This window comes from Microplitis mediator, chromosome 1, assembly GCF_029852145.1.
Source record: "Microplitis mediator isolate UGA2020A chromosome 1, iyMicMedi2.1, whole genome shotgun sequence".
Classification (NCBI taxonomy): domain Eukaryota; kingdom Metazoa; phylum Arthropoda; class Insecta; order Hymenoptera; family Braconidae; genus Microplitis; species Microplitis mediator.
The window spans coordinates 22,520,231-22,539,698 of record NC_079969.1 but is presented as its reverse complement, the minus strand read 5'-3'; the positions used below and the strand labels follow the sequence as shown (position 1 = coordinate 22,539,698).

Below are 19,468 nucleotides of genomic sequence, written 5' to 3'. Positions count from 1 at the left end.
AAGTTTATTTTACCCTCGTTTTGAAAAAGTTTTTTATTCTTATGGGCTACGGGTTTCTGATGGAAATTTTTTTTGAAACGAGGGTAAAACGGAGTAAAAATACGTTTTAATAATTTATCGTTTTGAAAAAAATTCAAAAATTATTAGACGTCGGCTAACTTCTGTATCATGTTACGTTCAAACTCAAAAAATAAATTTAAGTAAAATTCAATTCTTTTTTTATACAAATAGTATAATTATAAAATTTAATATATTTATTGATTTCGGGTATTTAACATTGATGCAGTAAATATTTGCTGTAATATTCTAGGTATGTTTTGTAGATCCATACAAATAAATGCCCGCCCTGATGGCATTTTTTGAATTACTCTGGAATAATCAATGATATTTAGTTTAAAATATTTATATGAAAAATTTTTTCTTAGATTAATTTATGTGAAAGTATTTACCTTGTGGCTTGATCACCGAGAGATCCAATAAAAATAACATACGCATTTACTTCGGGGCAAGAAGTCAATAATTGACCTAGTCGTTGAGGTGGAATTCCATATCGCTCTAAATTCGCATCAGAAAAAACAACAACAATAGATTCGTCAGTATCCTCTTTACTCAAACTAGCAATCGCGTGCTGAGTTGCTTCAAGTGTATGATCACCCGACATACAGTATTGCGAATGGGCGTGCATCATCTAAATTATAACAAAAATTTTAATTAAAAATAATTACTTTAAGTTATTAACAAATTTTAATCAGTCAGAAATATAAATTATAAATTAACTTATTTGTATACTATAATTTTACATAACTTTGAATTTTTAAGTGATAAATGTCATGTGTCCATAAGCCAATTAATTTAAAATGATATTTATTTTAAAGCTGATGGTTATTTTAAAAACGAATTTTAATTTAAAATTTTTTTTCTATATGGTGAAAGACCTACTATCGGGTTATAAAGTATTGACCCTAAATTAAAAACATGAATAACTTGTGTTTAAAAAAATCGTATCAGAACATGAAACATGTAGATCGTTAGATTAAAGTCCCTTCTACTCCTATCCAACATTTCATGAACCTAAAAAATTGTTTACCTGAGATATAAACAATTGAAGGTTGAAAAACGTGGTTTTTGAGGGGTATAAATTAATTTGTGAATGCGTAGAAACTAAAAAAGCTTATAATTCAGAAGAATCGCGATCAGCATCAGTCATCGCTCACGTAAAATACTCAATATCACTTTCTTCGTAAATACAAATTTGAATCTAATTCGTATCTGAATTAGATCCCAAGATGGTCCGTGATGATAAATTATAAATTATAGCAATAATTTATAAAAAATAAAATTTTTTTTTTCGTGAATTCTATTCGGCAAGGATTCACTATAGACAAAAAAATCAGCGTAGCAACAGAACAATTATTTACCAAGTTTTAAACAATCAAAGTTGGTGCTTAAATTTATACCCCTCAAAAACCACGTTTTTCAACCTTCAATTGTTTATATCTCGGGTAAAAAATTTTTTAGGTTCTTGAAATTTTGGATAGGAGTAGAAGAGACTTTAATCTAACGATCTATATGTTTCATGTTCTAATACGATTTTTTTTAAACACAAGTTATTCATATTTTAAATTTAGGGTCAATACTTTATGACCCGATAGTAGTACCCGATCAAGGAACTAGTACTCGATCACTTCACGAATTTGTATATCTATATTCAGTAAAAATAGATATATAAATACATGAGTGATCGGGTACTGGGTCTCTTACCTTATAATTAGTTTTTGAATACAAGAAATTTAATAGTAAGACTTTCATAAGCTCGCGATCATCAAAAACTAACTGAAGTTTTTTAAAAAAAAGTCGGTACTGAATTTCCAAATTTTTTCAATTCAAATCCTACTCATACTGTGTTTTCATAAAAGATTAAGCTTTAATTTTTTAAATTATCTTAACAAATCGACACTTCAGTAAAATAATTAAATTTAAAAGTGTACCTTAATAATTTCAAGCCGCTGTTTATTGTCTGCCGGTGGTTGGTTATGATCAACAAATAAAATATTGTGCGTATCACCCGAGTGTCCAACAATGTCGTACTTAAATTTGTCTTCATAACCGCAGAAAGCCTCCATCACCATAACACAAGCCTCTAACTCACGATCTAATCGACCATCATACCCATTAAATCTGTACATGCTGCCAGAAACATCGGCAACAAGTCTAAATCTCTTTGGTTTCAACAAGGGTGTTCCTATTTCCGGTTCTTTATCAGCTCTACGACGGTAAATTGTTTTTTCACCAGTCAATCCTTCAATCAATTTTGTATCGTCCAATTCACCGGACGTTTGATGTTTCAGCCATTGCCGCTCTTTACTTTTAGATTGAACGCTACCCAATATTACTCTCAAAGTCTTTACTTGATTCGCAACTGCGTTACTGAATTTTGAGTATAAATTGTGATCGTATTCGCTCATACGTATATCCTGCAAGCGTTGTTTGAATGCACGTATCCCCATTTCTCTCGCGGCTTTTTTCACATGATCTGGTACTGAGTTTTTTTCTTCATCACTTAGTTGATGGACAGTATGACCAGCATCCAATCGATATGGGCCACCTTTACCACCTAAGCCGGCTGTGTCTCTCCCTAAATAATTTTAGTCATTAATAAAAAAACTTTTTTTTTATCAATAATTTGTAAGCTACCGATCAATATCAGCATCAAACTTAATAGAGTCTCAGTCTCAGTCTCAGTCATCATTTTAAATGCCGTAAAAAAAAATGTATCTTGTAATATTTCTTAAGTATTTGATAATTTTATGCTCAGTCTGGGCAATAAAAATCGAAATTCATGTAGTAAATCATCAGTACAAATGCTAGCAGTACCAAAATATATCAACATACCTCCAGTACCACCAGCCCATGTGTTACCACCAACATGTGGGTCATTATTAGGATCAACTTTTCCGTGTTTTGGAGCGGTCGCATCAAGTCCTGAATATCTGTCTTTAGTGAGCTGAAGATGTTCACCATCTGATCCAACCATTTGACGCCATTCGAGTAATGATTTTTCAATATGCGCTGAACAAGTTTCCCACAGACTTATGCGGCCGGTACAGTCAACCGAGACAAGATTTTGGTCTGAAGTAGTCGCGATGTAAACTGGAATCCCTTCTGGATACAACCATTCAATTGACGGTGGTATCCTGCTTGTCCTGCAAACATTTAAAACTGTTGTATATATTTTTTAAAAACTTTAAATATTATTACTAGGGCCAGGATTTTTGCGTTAATTTAAAAATAATTAATAGTTAGGGGTGAAATTTTTTATATTACGGGGAAAATATTGGTCTTATGAAAAAAGTTTTTAAACAAAAGTTGTAGGAAATTTAATTTTCTAAAAAAAATGTCTCTTATAACTTTTTCTTAGGACTAATAAGACAGCCGTAATTTAAAAATTAAGATTTTCATAATTAATCAAATTTTGAATCATTCATTATGAATCTTAATTTTTGAATTGCAGTGAAAATATTGGTCTTATGAAAAAAGTTTTCAAACAAAAGTTGTAGGAAATTTAATTTTATAAAAAAAATGTCTCTTATAATTTTTTCTTAGGACTAATAAGAAAGCCGTAATTTTAAAATTAAGATTTTGATAATTAATCAAATTTTGAACCATTCATTATGAATCTTAATTTTTAAATTACGGTAAAAATATTGATCGTATAAAAAAATCATAAGAGACATTTTTTTTATAAAATTAAATTTCCTACAACTTTTGTTCAAAAACTTTTTCAATAAGACCGATATTTTCCCCGTAATATCAAAAATTTGAACTACTCATTTAAAAAATAAGGCAAAAATTTCGTGCCTACTTACATTGGGATCGGAAGATAGCGAATTTTATTATCAACAACATCAACAATTTCTAAGTAATTAAAAACACTGCTTTGATTATTGTGGCTGTCTGCAGCTTCATTAGGAATTTCTTCAGATGATAAGACTCTTATAATTTGTCCATTATCACTAACAACTGGACAACTACTGGCCCTGACTCTTTTATTTCGTGGCCAAACGTAAATTTCATGAGCGCTATCAAGTTCCGGTAATCCAATGACAATATTTGCATAAGTTAAATCAGTAATTAAAAGCCTATTGGGTGATTCAATCTCCTGATTCAATGCTTTGCTCAAATTCATTTTGTCAAATCCACTTTGCCCAGCATTTGTTATGTGTCCGATATTTATTGATTTACTGTCCTTGTCTACTGACCGCAAAATATTTGGACAGGGCGCCGTATCAATGGACTTTTCAAGAACGAAAATATTTTTTGACGTATTCTGAATTAACCATTTGTGGGGAGAGACAACTGCAATTGATGTTATGTTCCAAGGAAGTGACATTGAGTATAAATTTAGATTTTTTAAATTTAATACTTCTATTTTATTGCCATTGGGGGTGTAGAGAACAGCTTGACCGTGTGATGACATCAGTTCGTTTTTTAATTTCCATATAACTGCTCTACTTCTGAGTGCTTCGGAAAACCGATTGGTGGCTTCTTTTAAAAATGATGACAACTGGACCATTCTCGCGCTTCCATCGTCAATGTCGATCGTCACCAAAGTATTTGACTGGAAATAAGAAATAGTAAATTTCTTAGGAAATATACTTCTAAGAAAAATTTTATTCTCAACAGTTGTGATCCTTCAAAAGCTCAATTGATACGAAACTGAAGTTAGCCGACGGCTAATAATTTTTGGATTTTTTTTTAAACGATAAATTATAAAAAAAAAATTTTTTGAAAAAATTGCACTTGTAGTTTTTAAAATTTTCTACGTGTGCATATTTTTAGTTTTTATTTTTTTTTTAATTAAATTGTTGAAAAAAAAATTCAAAAATTTTTAATTGTCTGCTAACTTCAGGATCATCAATTGATAAGATCTAAAAAAGTTTTTTAAAAATATCTTCATAAATACACATTCTATAAAAAAAATGAATATGACCTTTTTTGTCAAGAATTTAATTTCCTACAAAATTGTTCGTATGATTTTTTCCTTTAATCTGCATATTTAATGAGATATTTAAAAAAAACCGGGATTGTGTCGAAAAATGAACTTTGATCGTCCTGCGGCACGTGTTCTTTTTACTTAAAACGAAAAAACTAAATTCTCCACGTATTTTGTCCCTAAAGAGAAGCTTATATCGGGCGCCTGAAAAAATTTAATTTTTAACGACCACCCTAATAGACATACTAATTTTATTTTTTTTTTGTCAAATTTATATTCCCGTGAAATTCAATCCAGTTAATTAATAAAATTTCAACGCGATTATGACAGTTCAAGTTCATTAAAAATTTTTAAACAGAGGAGGGAGAGTGTGTCTAAGAATGCCCTTAATTTATAATGATATTAATATTCTTTATTTTCAACTGGTTTAAATTTGTCAATAACTTCAAATAATTTGCTGTAAGCTTCCTGTTAAATTTTATGAGTGTAAATATAGCAGATCTCAGACAAATTTAAAATTATAAATAAATAGAGTACATAATTGTTCAAATAAAATTTTTTAAAAATGCGCATTTAAAAAATTTTCAAATTAAGAAGTGCATTTTTTAAAAATTTTATTTTTAAAATTTTTTACTCTATTCATTTAGAATTTTAAATTCATCTGATGTCTGCTACATCCACACTCATTAAATTTTTGACAGTATAATAATTAAAAGTACTCACAGATTCTTCATGAATCCATAGATTTCCAGAGTTATCAGACGCAATATTAAACCGCGGTTGATAAATTTTATTTAAATTTATAAAATTACTCAAGAAAATTTGATCAACTTGTTTAGAAGTTGGTGTCATTGTCGATACACACATGGGATTCATAGTTAGTATATGGATTTTATCATCAATCCCATCCTTTTTTAAGCCTTTTGTCACCGTCAAACCAGTAACATATTCCGCTTCTTCACGTGGGATAGTCCAGTAGCTTTGCATTTCAGTAAACCATGCAGACCTAGTTTCAACACGATCTAAATAATCTGTTTTACGTTCGGGATAAAATGGTGAGCTTAATTTTACAAAACGTTCTTGAACAGGTATAGATATTTTTTGCTGTGAAATTGTCCAATTGCCGCCAAATTTAACCTCAGGTAAAGGGAATCTGTAAATGAATGTACAACATTTTTATGTAAAAAATTTTATTCATTTATTTATGAGCTTCTTTGTTACATATTTTATAAAAATTACAATCAGTTCTTACTCTTTTGCCAACGCAATATTATTTGCATCAGTACCAATGGGAATCCCATGCTTGTGTAAAATATTCACTAACGTATCAAATGTTTCGGTTGAGTAGCGATCAAAGTCGAAGACGTTTCGTACGACACTTGACAAAGGCTCGTTTGGAAATTTCTAAAAAAAGAAAAATTTTATTTGTTATTTTTAATTTCATTTTTTTAGTTTTTTCTTTCAGTTCAATTTTTATTATTTAAAATTTTTTTTAAATATTCCACCATTTCTTCATAAATATCAACTGTGTTTATGTTAATAAATGTTTTGAAAACTTTCTTTTTTTACTCAAAATTTGCTCATATAAAATCATAAATAAACTTTTTTTTTACTATCAAAATTACAAGAGTTAAAAAAAGTACTCAAAGTTCTAATCTGTCTCAAGTTTGGAACTTCCACATATCGAACTTTTCTGGATTCTTTTTGGAAGGTTTTTTTACACGCGAAACTATACAAACATCGGGTACAAGTAAAATACCCGAGACGAAAAATTCAAGTCTCTCGGAATCTCTGAGTTTCTAGAAGGCTCGCTGAGTCTTGCTACATTTCTCTGAATCTCTCTGAGTCTCTACTTAAAGACCAGCAAACAATCGCGTATCACATGGTCTCTCTAAGTCTCCCAGAGTCTCTTATTCAGAGACTACGGAAGACTCAGACTGTAAAATTTCCCAGCAAACATTAAGTCTCTCAACACGAGACTTAAAGAGACAACTTACAGACTGTAAAATTTTTCAGCAAGCATGTAGTCCCCCAACACGAGACTTGGAGAGACTAGAGACTAAAATTTCCCAGCAAACATGTAGTCTCCCAACACGAGACTTACAGAGACTAAAAACTGGGAATTTCCTAGTAAGTAGAACATGGTCCTAATCTCAGTCATAAAAACATCACAATGTCTGCTGTCAATAATCTTCTTTTTTGAAATGAAAATTGAATATATTCTTAATAATGATGTTTGTGAAACAACTCCCCATAGCTCCCATAGAATCCACTCTGACCATGAACCAAAAATACGTATATTAGATTCCATAAAGTTCTTATCTCATTTGAGTGGATTTTATGGTAACTTTTGAATAGGGACAGTACGTTTACACTTGAGGTGTGCAAAATATTTGTATTAGATAATGATTAAAAATTAACTTAATGGTTATCAGTTAAAAAAAGGAAAGTAAATCTTACTTGTAAATGTTTTACAATATTAACAACTTCTCTTGTTGAATACGGATAGGTCATCAAACCCTGGTCTGACATATTCCTTAACTCTCCAAAAGCTCTAACAAGTTTTTGAATTATTTTATCATCAACATCAGGCCCATACTGTTTCAGTAATGAAATTTCGTCTTCTAAACTAGGATTATCAATGGAATGCGTCGCGAATAAGTCTCCTAATACTCCGAAAAAGTCATTTCCCAAAAATGGAAAACCGGGTCGATTGGCCAGTACTATCATTCGGAAATCCGGATTAATGACTATCGTATTCGGATCATTACTTTTAAATGCAGAAATTCGTCTTCCATCTGATAAAATCATTTCCCCATTTTCTGCAAGAGTCTAAAAATTTTATTATCGTAATTAGTGACCAATAAAAATTTTTTTATTTGATGTAAACGTGAGTGTATGTAGAAATGAAAAGCTAAAAGTACACGAGGACTGCTTGCAATAAAAAATTACCTTCAGAATACAGGTAACGTGAGTGGGAGCTTTGTCAGCTTCGTCAATTAACAAAACGTGGCCCAATTTGACAGCTTGTACTAAAGGAGAATCTTCATAAACAACAACCCCGTCTCTGATGATTGTTTGCAGTGTTAAAGTCTGTACAGTCGTATCGCGATGTAGTTGAATATATTCGCGTGGTCGATTTAGTAACTGGAGTAATCTGTCGACAATTTTATTTTTGCCCACTCCCTGATTTCCGACGAGTAAAATATTTTCCCCAAGTAAAAAATCTTGTAATAAAGTTTCCAATAGTACTAGATGCTGCTGCACATCGTAAAATAATATATTCGGTACTTTTGTCAGAGCATTTGTTTTGTAACGATCTACTGTTGTCTGTCCAATTGTAACTTTTTCATCATCGACGATACATTTTATTGGTTTCGCATTTATTTTTTCAACTGGATTAATACCAAGTTGTTTCATACAGTCGATGATGGCTTGCTTTGGTACCGCTGGCAAAAATCGTGCAAGACAGGCCTTCTGAACCGCGTCATAGACATCATCAGTTGGATACTTAGACATTCGGGCTGCTATTCTTAGCAGTTGTCGTGTACTCAAAGATCCGGCTATCGATTGCAAAGTTGAGTCTTTCGAGGATCTTAAAGTGTGGGCTAGTTCAATTATTTTTAGCAAAGCTGGGCTTGGGTCTCCGTACTAAAAATTAAATATTTTAAAAATTGCGAATGTAAACTAAGATATTAATAATATAATTAATATTAAATAATCAATTTTAGTATGACGAAAATTGAAGTTAATGAAAGAAAAATTAAAAAATATTTTTCACTACACCTGCACCAGAAATGTTAATTCCTGCCCTGTTTAGAGGGAAGAAAGTCATTCTGGGCGGATGTCTATTGCACTACAGATAATCAATCGCCTAGATCCTGATGACACAGATTTACTTTTTTACTCACTGACCGTAGATCTTAAATCAGAAAGAAAATGTTGAATTTAAAATTTTTTATGGATTTTCTTAGACAGTTTCTTAGTCTTGATTTTCTATAGATTCTTAATTTTTCTTAGACGATGACAAGTTCTGTTTATAGACTTTCTATAAAAATCCTTAGAAGTTTTATAAAAATTCTTGAATTCAACATTTTCTTTTTGATTTCAAATTTACGGTCGATAAGTAAGAAAATCTGTATCATCAGGAATCTGGATCATCAATACATCGGGATCTGTGTAATAGACATCCGAATGTCGTTCTTTTCTATTATGATAAAACAAATGATAAAAATTAGCGCATGTGCCATTCTTCCAACTAACAGAGGCAAAAATTTAAACTTTCAGGTACAAATCTAGTGAAAAATGTTATACACACCACGGAGGAAGGTACACGGAGAGAAAAAAATAGTTCTGATTCCTATGCTAGCATGGTAGCCATTACTATGTTACATAGGAACGAAGATTTTTGTGAAAATCCTGTGTGAATATGCTGGAAAAAATCTTTAGAATTGTGGCAGAAATATGAGCGATAGCTCATTCAATGCGGAATCAAATTTTGAGCAAGATTCACAAAAATCTTCGTTCCTATGTAACATAGTAATGGTTATCATGCTAGCATAGGAATCAGAACTATTTTTTTCTCTCCGTGTAGGCTTGGAATGCCCAACTTTTCTCCCTAGGTGTATAATATACTATTTTCAAATACCTTTGATTTTATAATATGAATTTCTTCGGATTTTTGTAGAGGTCTGACCTCATGAAAATGAAATAAACTCAATAGTTCAGAATTAAGCCATTGACCTGACGAACTATTGGCCACTGGAGGCTCAGCCATCGCTATAATTCTGAATGAAGGATGAATTCGAAAAATTTCAGAATTGTTCAATTGTTCATCGGTTTTTTTGTACTTAAGTTTTATTTCGTCGTAACGATCTGCTCCAATTAATCTTTTTCCATCGTGCAATTGAATTTCTCGATCACAAACAAGTCTATGTAATACAGCTAGTGTACTAGGATGCACACGATGAATGCCATCTAGAACAGCTAATTTACCATCTAGTGCTGCAACAATAAGTGGAGAATTTTTCCAAATTGTATCACCATTAGATTTTGTCGATCGTTGCTGTATCAAATCCCTCGACGTCATGTCCTTGATAAATAAATTTTATTTTTCATGAAATCTATAAATAATCTCATATATATTTAAACTAATGAATAAACTTACTTGATAGAGGACAATTGGTTCGATATCATATCCTAAATCATTGGAAAATTTTCTTACAATCACCGATTTCCCACAACCTTTCGGACCAATTACACAATAATCCGATGATATATGAGACAACATCAAATCTGTCAATAAATTATTTTGATAAGACGTCGGTATATAAAACGACTCTGAATTTTTTTCAATTCCATGGCCACTGGGGACCTAAAAATATTAAATAATTATGGCGGTAATTTTTAAATATTTGAATTTTATTTTGTGCCATACAAAATAAATTTTTAAAAAGTTGTTTCCATTCTAATGTTTTATTAATTACAAAGTTTTACTCAACATACAATGAAATAAAAATATATATCATTTATATTATATAAATAAATTCCCTGGGAATTTATACTGCAGTTTTTAATTTTAACTAGAAGTTATATAATGAAATAAATAAAAAAAAAAAGTTATCAAGATTCGGCATCAAAAAAGAATAAATTTTTTAATCAAAAGTTTGCTAAATGACTTTAATGATAAAAGTACTGCAGGTATTTGTATTCGCTAGTCTTTGGAATAATTTTATTTCCTGCGATATTATAAAGAAGAATAAATGAATAATTTCATTAATTATACTTACATTTAAAGTTACTTGGGAATTATTTTTGTCCAGTGTAACAAGACAAGATTCATTATTCTTTTCAATCTTTAATATTTTATCATTGGATATATTATTTGAATTATAACTTTTATCTAAAACGCCAAAAGTATTGAGAATATTTTCAACAGCATCTCTACCCTCTTTTCCCAAAAATAAATTATAGGGATAAAATCTGTAGAATATGTCAAATACTGACAAAGTTGGGCATCTATCCTGTTTCAAATAAAACATTCAAGTTATTTTAAGATTTTATTTGTGTATTGATACACAGAAAAAAGGATTTTTTGGCGCAAAAAATTTTTAATCGCCCGAAAATTATTTTTATTTACCCTAAGAAATTTTTTTTATTATGAATTGAAAAAGAAAATTTTCTTATGTCGCGAAAAAATTTTTTGGGAAAAGAAAAAACTTTTTCTGCCATAAAAATTTTTGTTTTATTTCATAGTGCAAAATTTTTCTTGCTCTAAGAAATCCTTTTTTTCTGTGTATCCTCACACATACGCACACATATATATACACTTACGTATTATGAGGAAAGAGAATGAGGATATAGGAGAGATCGGGAAGGATAAGAAAGGAACCTCAATCAAAAGTCTATAAATAAATTGAGAAAAATATGGATGGTCCGAGTTGAGAGTCGAACCCAGTCCTTGTCAGAGTTAATAGACAATTGACAATTTTTGAATTTTTTTTTTTCAACAAATCAATTACAAAAAAAAAAAAAAAAAAAACTAAAAATATGCATATGTAGAAAATTTTAAAAACTATAGGTGCAATTTTTTGGAATTTTTTTTTTTACAATTTATCGTTTTTAAAAAAAATCCAAAAATTATTTGACGCCGATTAACTTCATACCCATAAAGCCAGACCGTCCATTGTACGGCAGCATTTTTAAATTAATTAAATAATTCTGTTAAGCAAGAAAGTATGTGTTCATGCACACACACACACACACACACACATGCATACGGGAATATATACGTGAAACGTTTCACACTTTCGTATTATGAAGACAAATATATATGTGTATCTATAGATATTTTATTTGTGCTCACCAAAATTGAAGCAATAGTTGATAAATTATCTAGTGGAAAATCCGGAAGACCTAAAGTTACAGCTTCTTTAGTAACGAACGTATGACAGCAGGACAAAAGTTGCGATAATTTTCCCGTATCATAATGCGGTGCTAAACTTTTCAAAGTATCTAATTGTTCCTGTAAAATAAACAATTAAAATGTGACTTAGTTTAATTTATACCAAAACTCGCTCGTATATTATTTAAGTTTAAATCACATGCACGGAATGTTATTCATACGATTTACTTTAGTGTAGCACTCTAAAGTGATTAACAAAGGTTTTACTGTTGCAAAGTGTAGTCTACATGACTAAGTACTGGACGGCACGAAATCCTGAGATTATACTATAAGATTTCCATCAGAAACTTTTGAATTGGCCTACTACCCACAATATCAACCACTCAATCGCTCGAATTATTGCAATTTAGATATCAAATGCTTTGAAAAACTATCAATTCTGTATTCAATTGAATGTAGAATTGATATCAATTATTTTTTTTTTATTATTAATTTCAATCGTTCAAAGAGAGCATTCACCTCTAGACACGCAGTATAAATAGACACCGCGCTTCCGGTTTTTTCAAAGATGCGATGACTCAAGTGTCAATCTTCGAAATTTCATTGATTAATTTAAAAATAATTGAAACATTAATTGAAAAAAAGGGAACGTCGTTACGATTTCGCTGGGATGTAGATTTGAAAAAAAATTTCTTACAGTTGTTGTCAGTTAGAAGTCAAACGAAATTCGGTAAAATTTGAATTTATTCTGTTACTCGGAGTCCCGGAGTTTAAAAATTAGATCACTTCGCATACGGAGTTTTTTTCAATTCATGGGTTAATTTTTTAAAAATTAATTAACAAAATTTCGATAACGTCATGACATAGTCATCGAATATTTTTAAAAAGTAGAGGTCTGAGAATGCATTCAATTAAATCCAAGATGTCAATTTAAAAAATGTGATTAAATTGATGTTTTAAAAAAGCCGAAGCTCACAAATTTAACTGGCTTGTGTTTACACACGCGATTTTACACAAAGCTATTTCACAATGGCATTGACACGCTAGAAAATCACCTCAAAATCTATCTTATTGACCTGATAATGATGGGACTAGACTTTTGCTATTAAAGTCGTTTAAATTTATACCGAAATTTAAACAAAGTTAATTTTAACTTTCCTTATTTTCAAAATCTGATAACTAAATTTTATCTCTAAAATATAAATAAACGTAATTTATTTAATTAATTTTGTAAAAGTTTCTTACAAATAGAAAAAAAAAAATTGTAATTCATCTTATCGATAATTTTATTACGTAACTATAATTTATAAAAATAATTAAAAATGATTTTAAACTACTTTAGATAAAAGACCTCAGTAAATTGCATGTACACTTGCATTTTACAAATACGTCGCAAACCGCAGTTAGTATGCTCTCATTACCTCATGAAATTACAACACTGGCGCTACCTCGCACGGTCACAGTAATGGAATGCTACTTGTTCACGTGATATAATCTAAACCTTACTGATTTAAGGTAGTTGTCCTGCTACAATATTGCCAAATTGTTTCTGTCCAATTTACCAACACACTGTAAAAAATTTTGAGTCCGCAGTTTGGTGTGAATGATTTGGTGTTAAAAATTTCAACACTGCCAGTATGAAAGTAACACGACGCACGGTCTCAAATTTTGAATGATAACGAATAACAAGAAACGGTGTAAAAAAGTAGATTACACCGTGTTAAAATTACACGGATGGATAATTTACACCATTATTTCACATTACAAGGCCGTGTAAAGTTCTTAGGGGCCATTTTTACACCAAAATTTTGTACAGTTTACACTGAAAAAAATTTTGAGCCCCTATTATGGTGTAAATATTCGAGCTAATAACACCAAATGGTATGAAAGAAAAACCTGATGCCGTTCGATATTTCACACCGTCAATTTACACCGAGTAAACTGTGTAAAGTCCACGGGAATCATTTTTACATCAAAATTTTTTACAGGGTACACTGAAAAAAATTTTGAGCCCCCAGTATGGTGTAAATATTCGAGCTAATAACACCAAATGGTGTGAAAGAAAAACCTGATCGGTAGATATTTCACACCGTCAATTTACACCGAGTAAACTGTGTAAAGTCCTCGGGAATCATTTTCACACCAAAAATTTTTTACAGTATCGATTTTTTCATTTATTGTTGAACTTTGCGGTGTCATATCTCAATAATAAGACAATGAATACTTTTTTTTTTAATTAAGAACAAATTCATTAATTTTCTGTTTATTAAAATTACGAACGCGACTTGAAACGCAAATTTCCATTACTCTTAAGGGGTAACGGTAACCGATTTTCAATTCAATTTAATTCACGGAAAAACACTGGAAACCTAAAATAGAGAGTTTTTAGTGTTTTTTAAAACCTTAACAAAGAGCTAGAAATTTCGTATTTTCAAAAATTCCAATTCGTCTCCGAGAAAAATTGTTTTAAAATTCTCATTTACTCTACGAGTGCAACAAAGACAGCCCCGTTTATTTTTCTGAGTGTGAGAAAGAGGTCCGGTAGCGTATCCCCTTAACGTTGACAATCCGAACTTTGATAGTAAATATCTCGAAGTAAAGATGGTCAATCGACTTTAAATTTGAATGGTATTTGTATCCTAATACCCAACTAAAAAAAACAAAAAGAAAGAGCGAAAAATAAAGTCTCACCTTTTTACTTTACGGCATCAATGCTCACTTAAGATAAGAAAATTTTTTATTAATAACCAAAACATATTTTAATTAATAGTCCAATTAAAGTGGCATCAAAGAAAACTCACTAGCAAAATTAAAATTAAAATTATTCATATGAAAAAAGGCGCGAAAGGGCAGAAGCAAATTTTCAAAAATAAATATTTATATTTAATTAATATCGCTATGGCTTAGAGAGTCTTCGTTGCTAAGACAATCTTGGGAAGACATCTCTTCCTCACTGGAAGTTATATCAGGCATAAAAATATGTAACTGCGGTCGACCGAATGAAGACCAAGTAGATTTATTAGTCTGTAAAATAATGTCTGGTTGAATTTTTTTATCTTGACAACTCGATACGTCTTTTTCATCAGAAATATCTTTCGTTTCCTTGTTATTTTCACTAACTACAGAGAGATAACTGTCACACTCATATCTTCTTTGATTTAAAGTCGATTTGTAGTTATCAGCAGCAGAAATTTTTTTTAACGAAACAAGCGAAGAGTTTTGTCTCTTAATTTGATTTAAATCTTTCGATTTGATAAAACTTGAACGATCACTTAAATTCTCTTGATTACTTCCTTTATTTTTGTAATTTTTTACCATCCCCGACATGTCCATCCACTGAAGCACTCGGTCGGACAAAAGATTTGAACTTGAAATTATTTCTTCTGATCTCGAACTCTCATCGCAGTCATTAGAAAATGAAACCGTTCTAATAATCCCGTCACTGCTAGTATTTTTGTCGTCATTTTCCAATGCACTCAGTCTACAGATTGAACTTTCTCGTGATAGCACTCGTTTACATGTTCGCTGATAACCAGTATCCTGTTTAAAATTGTCAACACTGTTATTATTTACCGAAATCTTAAAAAGTTCATTCAGTGGTGCATCCAACAGGTCTCTTGACTCAAAAGATTTACTGACAGGTGCAGACTGTCTGCGAGTTATTCTCTTAATCGTGTTATCATTTTCCAGTATTTTTTTACAAACCAACATTCGAAACTCAATGAAATGGTTGTCAAATTTTTCCAACCGATTAAATGATTCCTGACTGACATATTTTTTAGAATTAACATTCGGCGAAGACGTTCGCGGACGCTGACGATCTTTGATGTCCAAAAGTGGATCATCTGGAGTCAGTATTGCATGACGAATTCCATTTACCCAAACAGTTCTTACTGAAATCGGACCTTCCGATGACGACCATATTGCTGGCATTTTTTTAAATTTAAATTCCAACTAATTTTTAAAAATTCTTTTCTTCTTTGATAATAAAAATAAAAATGACACGAAATTTAAAAAAAAAAAGTCATCGACTTTCATAATTATTTCTTAGAGTCAATTGAATACTCAGTAAATAAAAATTTTGAAATAATTAATTATTGAAAAAAAAAAAAAATTACACGGAAGATAAATGATTAGGCGAGTAGTTAATTAATAAATATTTTTAAAAAGTATCGATAAGTAATTTCTATAATTCGATTTTTTTTTTTTTTTCGATATTAGTGACAATAGTGAAATTCGGTGTATCGACTATTGTTGTACAGCAGGACAGTAAAAGTATCTACCATTTGAAACACGCGATTCAAACTGTGCAATGTCTGTGATCATCGCGCAGCCACGGCATCGGGTTTATATACCGGCGACGACGTTTATATACCGGAGGGGATGATGATTTAAGTATACGTTTAAATATCATCCCTGCTGAATTATTTTAGTCCCATAGAGGTAATGACACGTCACGACATTTGCATAAATCATTTTTTTTAATTTTTACAACAGATGTCTCTAATTTTTTTTTTTTTGTAATTAGTATTAAACTATTTCTTGAGCAATTATTTGTTTTTAATTAAGTGTAATATACTGTAAGGACGAACGAAGTTCAATATTCATTTAAACTTTGTCATGTGACATTTTTAACTGTAGAGAAAAAAAAATTTCGGAGTAAAACTATTCCTGAAAATTCAAATCGAATCGCGTGCAGGTTTAAGGTGTGAGAAAAAAATCTAAAGTTGTAATACAAATTCAAAGAAGAAATTACAGGAGAATATTTTAAATGAAAAAAAGTTATAAAACTTTTTTGATTATATAAGTAATTAATTTTGCTATATGAGTTATAAATTTATGGGTTTTGTTAAAAAGTACTTGGATTAATTTAAAAGATATAGGTTTTATTAATTTATGTATTATTGAAGATGGGTAAAAGATAAAAAAATAAAACGTACTTTAAAAGACGGAGGAGCAATATGTCTAGCTTGGAACCTTGATCTGAGAGGAGGATCAAGAGGATGACCGTGATAACGTGATGATGGTAAACCGAGAGCTATCACACGAAAATCTTCGCTCACACGTACAAGTTTCCAGGCATCAAGTTCTTCTTGGCTATGATCCTAAACATAAATTTTTACTTTTAAAACCTGAGAATACTCAGCCGCTTCGCGGTTAAGGTGTGCAAAATTATGATACTGGAGTTAGTCGACATCTGATAGTTTTTGAATTTAAAAAAAATGATAAACTACAAAAAGAAATCTTTTGAAAAATTGCACCTGTAGTTTTTTGAATTTTCTACATGTGCATTTTTTTAGTTTTTTTTTTTTTTGTAATTTATTTGATGAAAAAAAATTCCAAAATTTTTAATTGTCTGCCAACCAGGATCGTACTGAATTTAACATTCTTATTAATAATTAAAATCTAAAAGTACCTGCAATAATTTATCATATCGAGATGGTGATATAAGAAACCGGCCGTCTTCAAGATGCATCTCTCGATTCTCCAATAAATTATTCAAAATTGGTAAAACATTGCGCTCGGCTTTCTCAACACCTTCGAGAATAAGAATTCTCCCGTGTTTTGCGGCGCGAACAGCACTTTGATCATGATAAATAGCTGTGCCATTAGAAATTTCTCTTCGCTGCTTCAAATCAGTCTCGGTTGTATCTCGCGATAGAGCTATAAATTCAACTTCGCGCTCTGTGAGCTCGAGATATGATAGAGCTAAATTTCTTCGTCGAGGACCTGGTCCACCCATTAAAAAAATATCTTGTCCTAAAATATCTTTTTGCAACATCCATCGTAAATTTTTTAATATTTCTTGACTCGGATTTTTTATCACTGCGGTAATAATAAAAAGTTAATTATAAAATATTTAATTTTAAAAATCACAGGTAAAAAAATTGTATGCGAATAAATTCGAGTCGAATATCAAATAGTTCGAAGATTCGAATAGTTTGGAAAATTCTAATAGTTCAAAATTTTTCCGAATCTTCGGTATAGTATATTACACACCTAGAGAAGTAAAGTAAGCAATGTTTCAGATCAAATGTAATTGTCGGCCGAGATGAAGCCGAGGTCAACAAACATGTGATCTGAGACATTTCTTCCTTTACTGCCCTAGGTGTGTAATATACTATTATTGCATTTGAAAAATTTGGTATTTATGGATTTATCAAATTGAAAAACTATTATGTTATTCATATTTGTACCTGATAAATTTTGTAAAAATAGTCCATATGATCATAAATTCAATGAACGTGAGATTTAAAAAAGTTTGAACTATTCGACTCTTTCGAACTATTCGAACCTTCCGAAACCCAAGTAGCACAGAGTCAACTTTGAGATGTCTTTTAAAAGGATGACAAATTTTTTTTGTTTCAAAGTCATCTTTTTTTGTATAAATACGACATGCAAATGTTGGTTCCGGAGACAGACGAGTTGTGTTGTTTTTCCTGTCTTATTTAAATTAAAAAGTCGATGACTTATTTTACCACTATTTGTAATTTACTTTTTGTCGTCACTTGTCTCAAGGCTTTTAAGTAGATATTTTTTCGCCGACATAAATTTCCGATTGTTTTGTCAACATATTGATGCCTTATCGATATGTCAAAAAGTTGCCTAAAAACTGATATCTTATAGATGTCTCAGAGGCAAGGGTGCAACTTAGGAATATTAGAATCTTTCGAACTTTTCGAATATTTAGAACTATTCGAATCTTCGAGGCGAATCTCGAATCGAATTGTTTGATGCGATTCGCCTTGAATAATTGGAAGATTCGAGTATTTGCACACCTCTAGTTTATATCCAAAAAACCATTATATATGTATATATAATTTTATCTAATTACATTGGGCGATTTTTTATATATAATCATTTACAATTATATATAATTTTTTTTTTTACCCGGGATAATAAATTACTTACGGTACTTTTGAGGAATATATTCTGGATGTTTCGCAGGTTTTATTTTTTTTGAAACATCATTTATAGTAACGCTGACACTGTCTGGAATTTAAAAAAAATTTTAGTCCTTTTTTCAAATTCAAAATTTAAAAAACAAAAAAAATTTTATTCAAAAATTTATGATACTGAATTTGGCCGACGTCTACTAATTATTAAATTCTTAAAAGTCAATAAATAATAAAAAAAAAAAAAAACTTTCCAAATAATTGCACTTATAGATGTTCTAATTTTCTACACCTGCATATTTCTATATATTTTTTTTTGTAATTAATTACTAGAAAAAAAAATTCAAAAATTGTTAATTGTCTGCCAACTTCAGGATCATAAAAATTTTGGATTTACCTGATTTACAAGCAACTGATGTCAAGTTGTAAAAATTTATATTTTTTGAATTTTTTAAAATTCTACTAACAGTGCTAGTTCGGCATGGTTCAAATAATAACATTTCTTAAATAATTATAAAATATATAATATTTTATTTAACTAAATCAACAATAACCTTAAAAAATAAAATCTTATTTAATAATATAAGTAAAAATTTGTAACATAATTTCTAATTACAACAAATGATAACTAAAATATGAAACACGTCAAACTATGTCACTGATTTTGTCATTTTT

At 30.4% G+C, this 19,468-nt stretch overlaps 1 protein-coding gene across 1 annotated transcript; it reads right to left on the bottom strand.

The window, feature by feature from the left end:
- Nucleotides 1-211: 211 nt before the first annotated feature.
- LOC130676012 (von Willebrand factor A domain-containing protein 8) lies at nucleotides 212-19,458 on the bottom strand. The gene is made up of 17 exons (XM_057481969.1): nucleotides 19,191-19,458; nucleotides 18,810-18,890; nucleotides 17,314-17,723; nucleotides 16,838-17,002; nucleotides 11,859-12,017; nucleotides 10,783-11,016; nucleotides 10,161-10,367; nucleotides 9,642-10,085; nucleotides 7,946-8,644; nucleotides 7,454-7,825; nucleotides 6,246-6,397; nucleotides 5,717-6,146; nucleotides 3,867-4,618; nucleotides 2,893-3,203; nucleotides 1,989-2,635; nucleotides 450-688; nucleotides 212-369 (listed from the first exon to the last, which is right to left on the bottom strand). Exons 1-17 carry the CDS (start codon nucleotides 19,291-19,293, stop codon nucleotides 255-257), a joined length of 5,520 nt encoding a protein of 1,839 aa, XP_057337952.1. The 5' UTR covers nucleotides 19,294-19,458; the 3' UTR covers nucleotides 212-254.
- Between the last annotated feature and the right edge of the window lie 10 nt (nucleotides 19,459-19,468).

Excerpts from the sequence above, each read along its gene's own strand:
- LOC130676012 (XM_057481969.1), bottom strand. The coding sequence starts at position 19,293 with ATGTTATTATTTGAACCATGCCGAACTAGCACTGTTAGTAGAATTTTA. Across the intron at positions 6,398-7,453 it reads ATATTGTAAAACATTTACAA|AAATTTCCAAACGAGCCTTT; the intron begins GTAAGATTTACT and ends TTCTTTTTTTAG. Across the intron at positions 3,204-3,866 it reads CGCTATCTTCCGATCCCAAT|GACAAGCAGGATACCACCGT; the intron begins GTAAGTAGGCAC and ends AAATGTTTGCAG.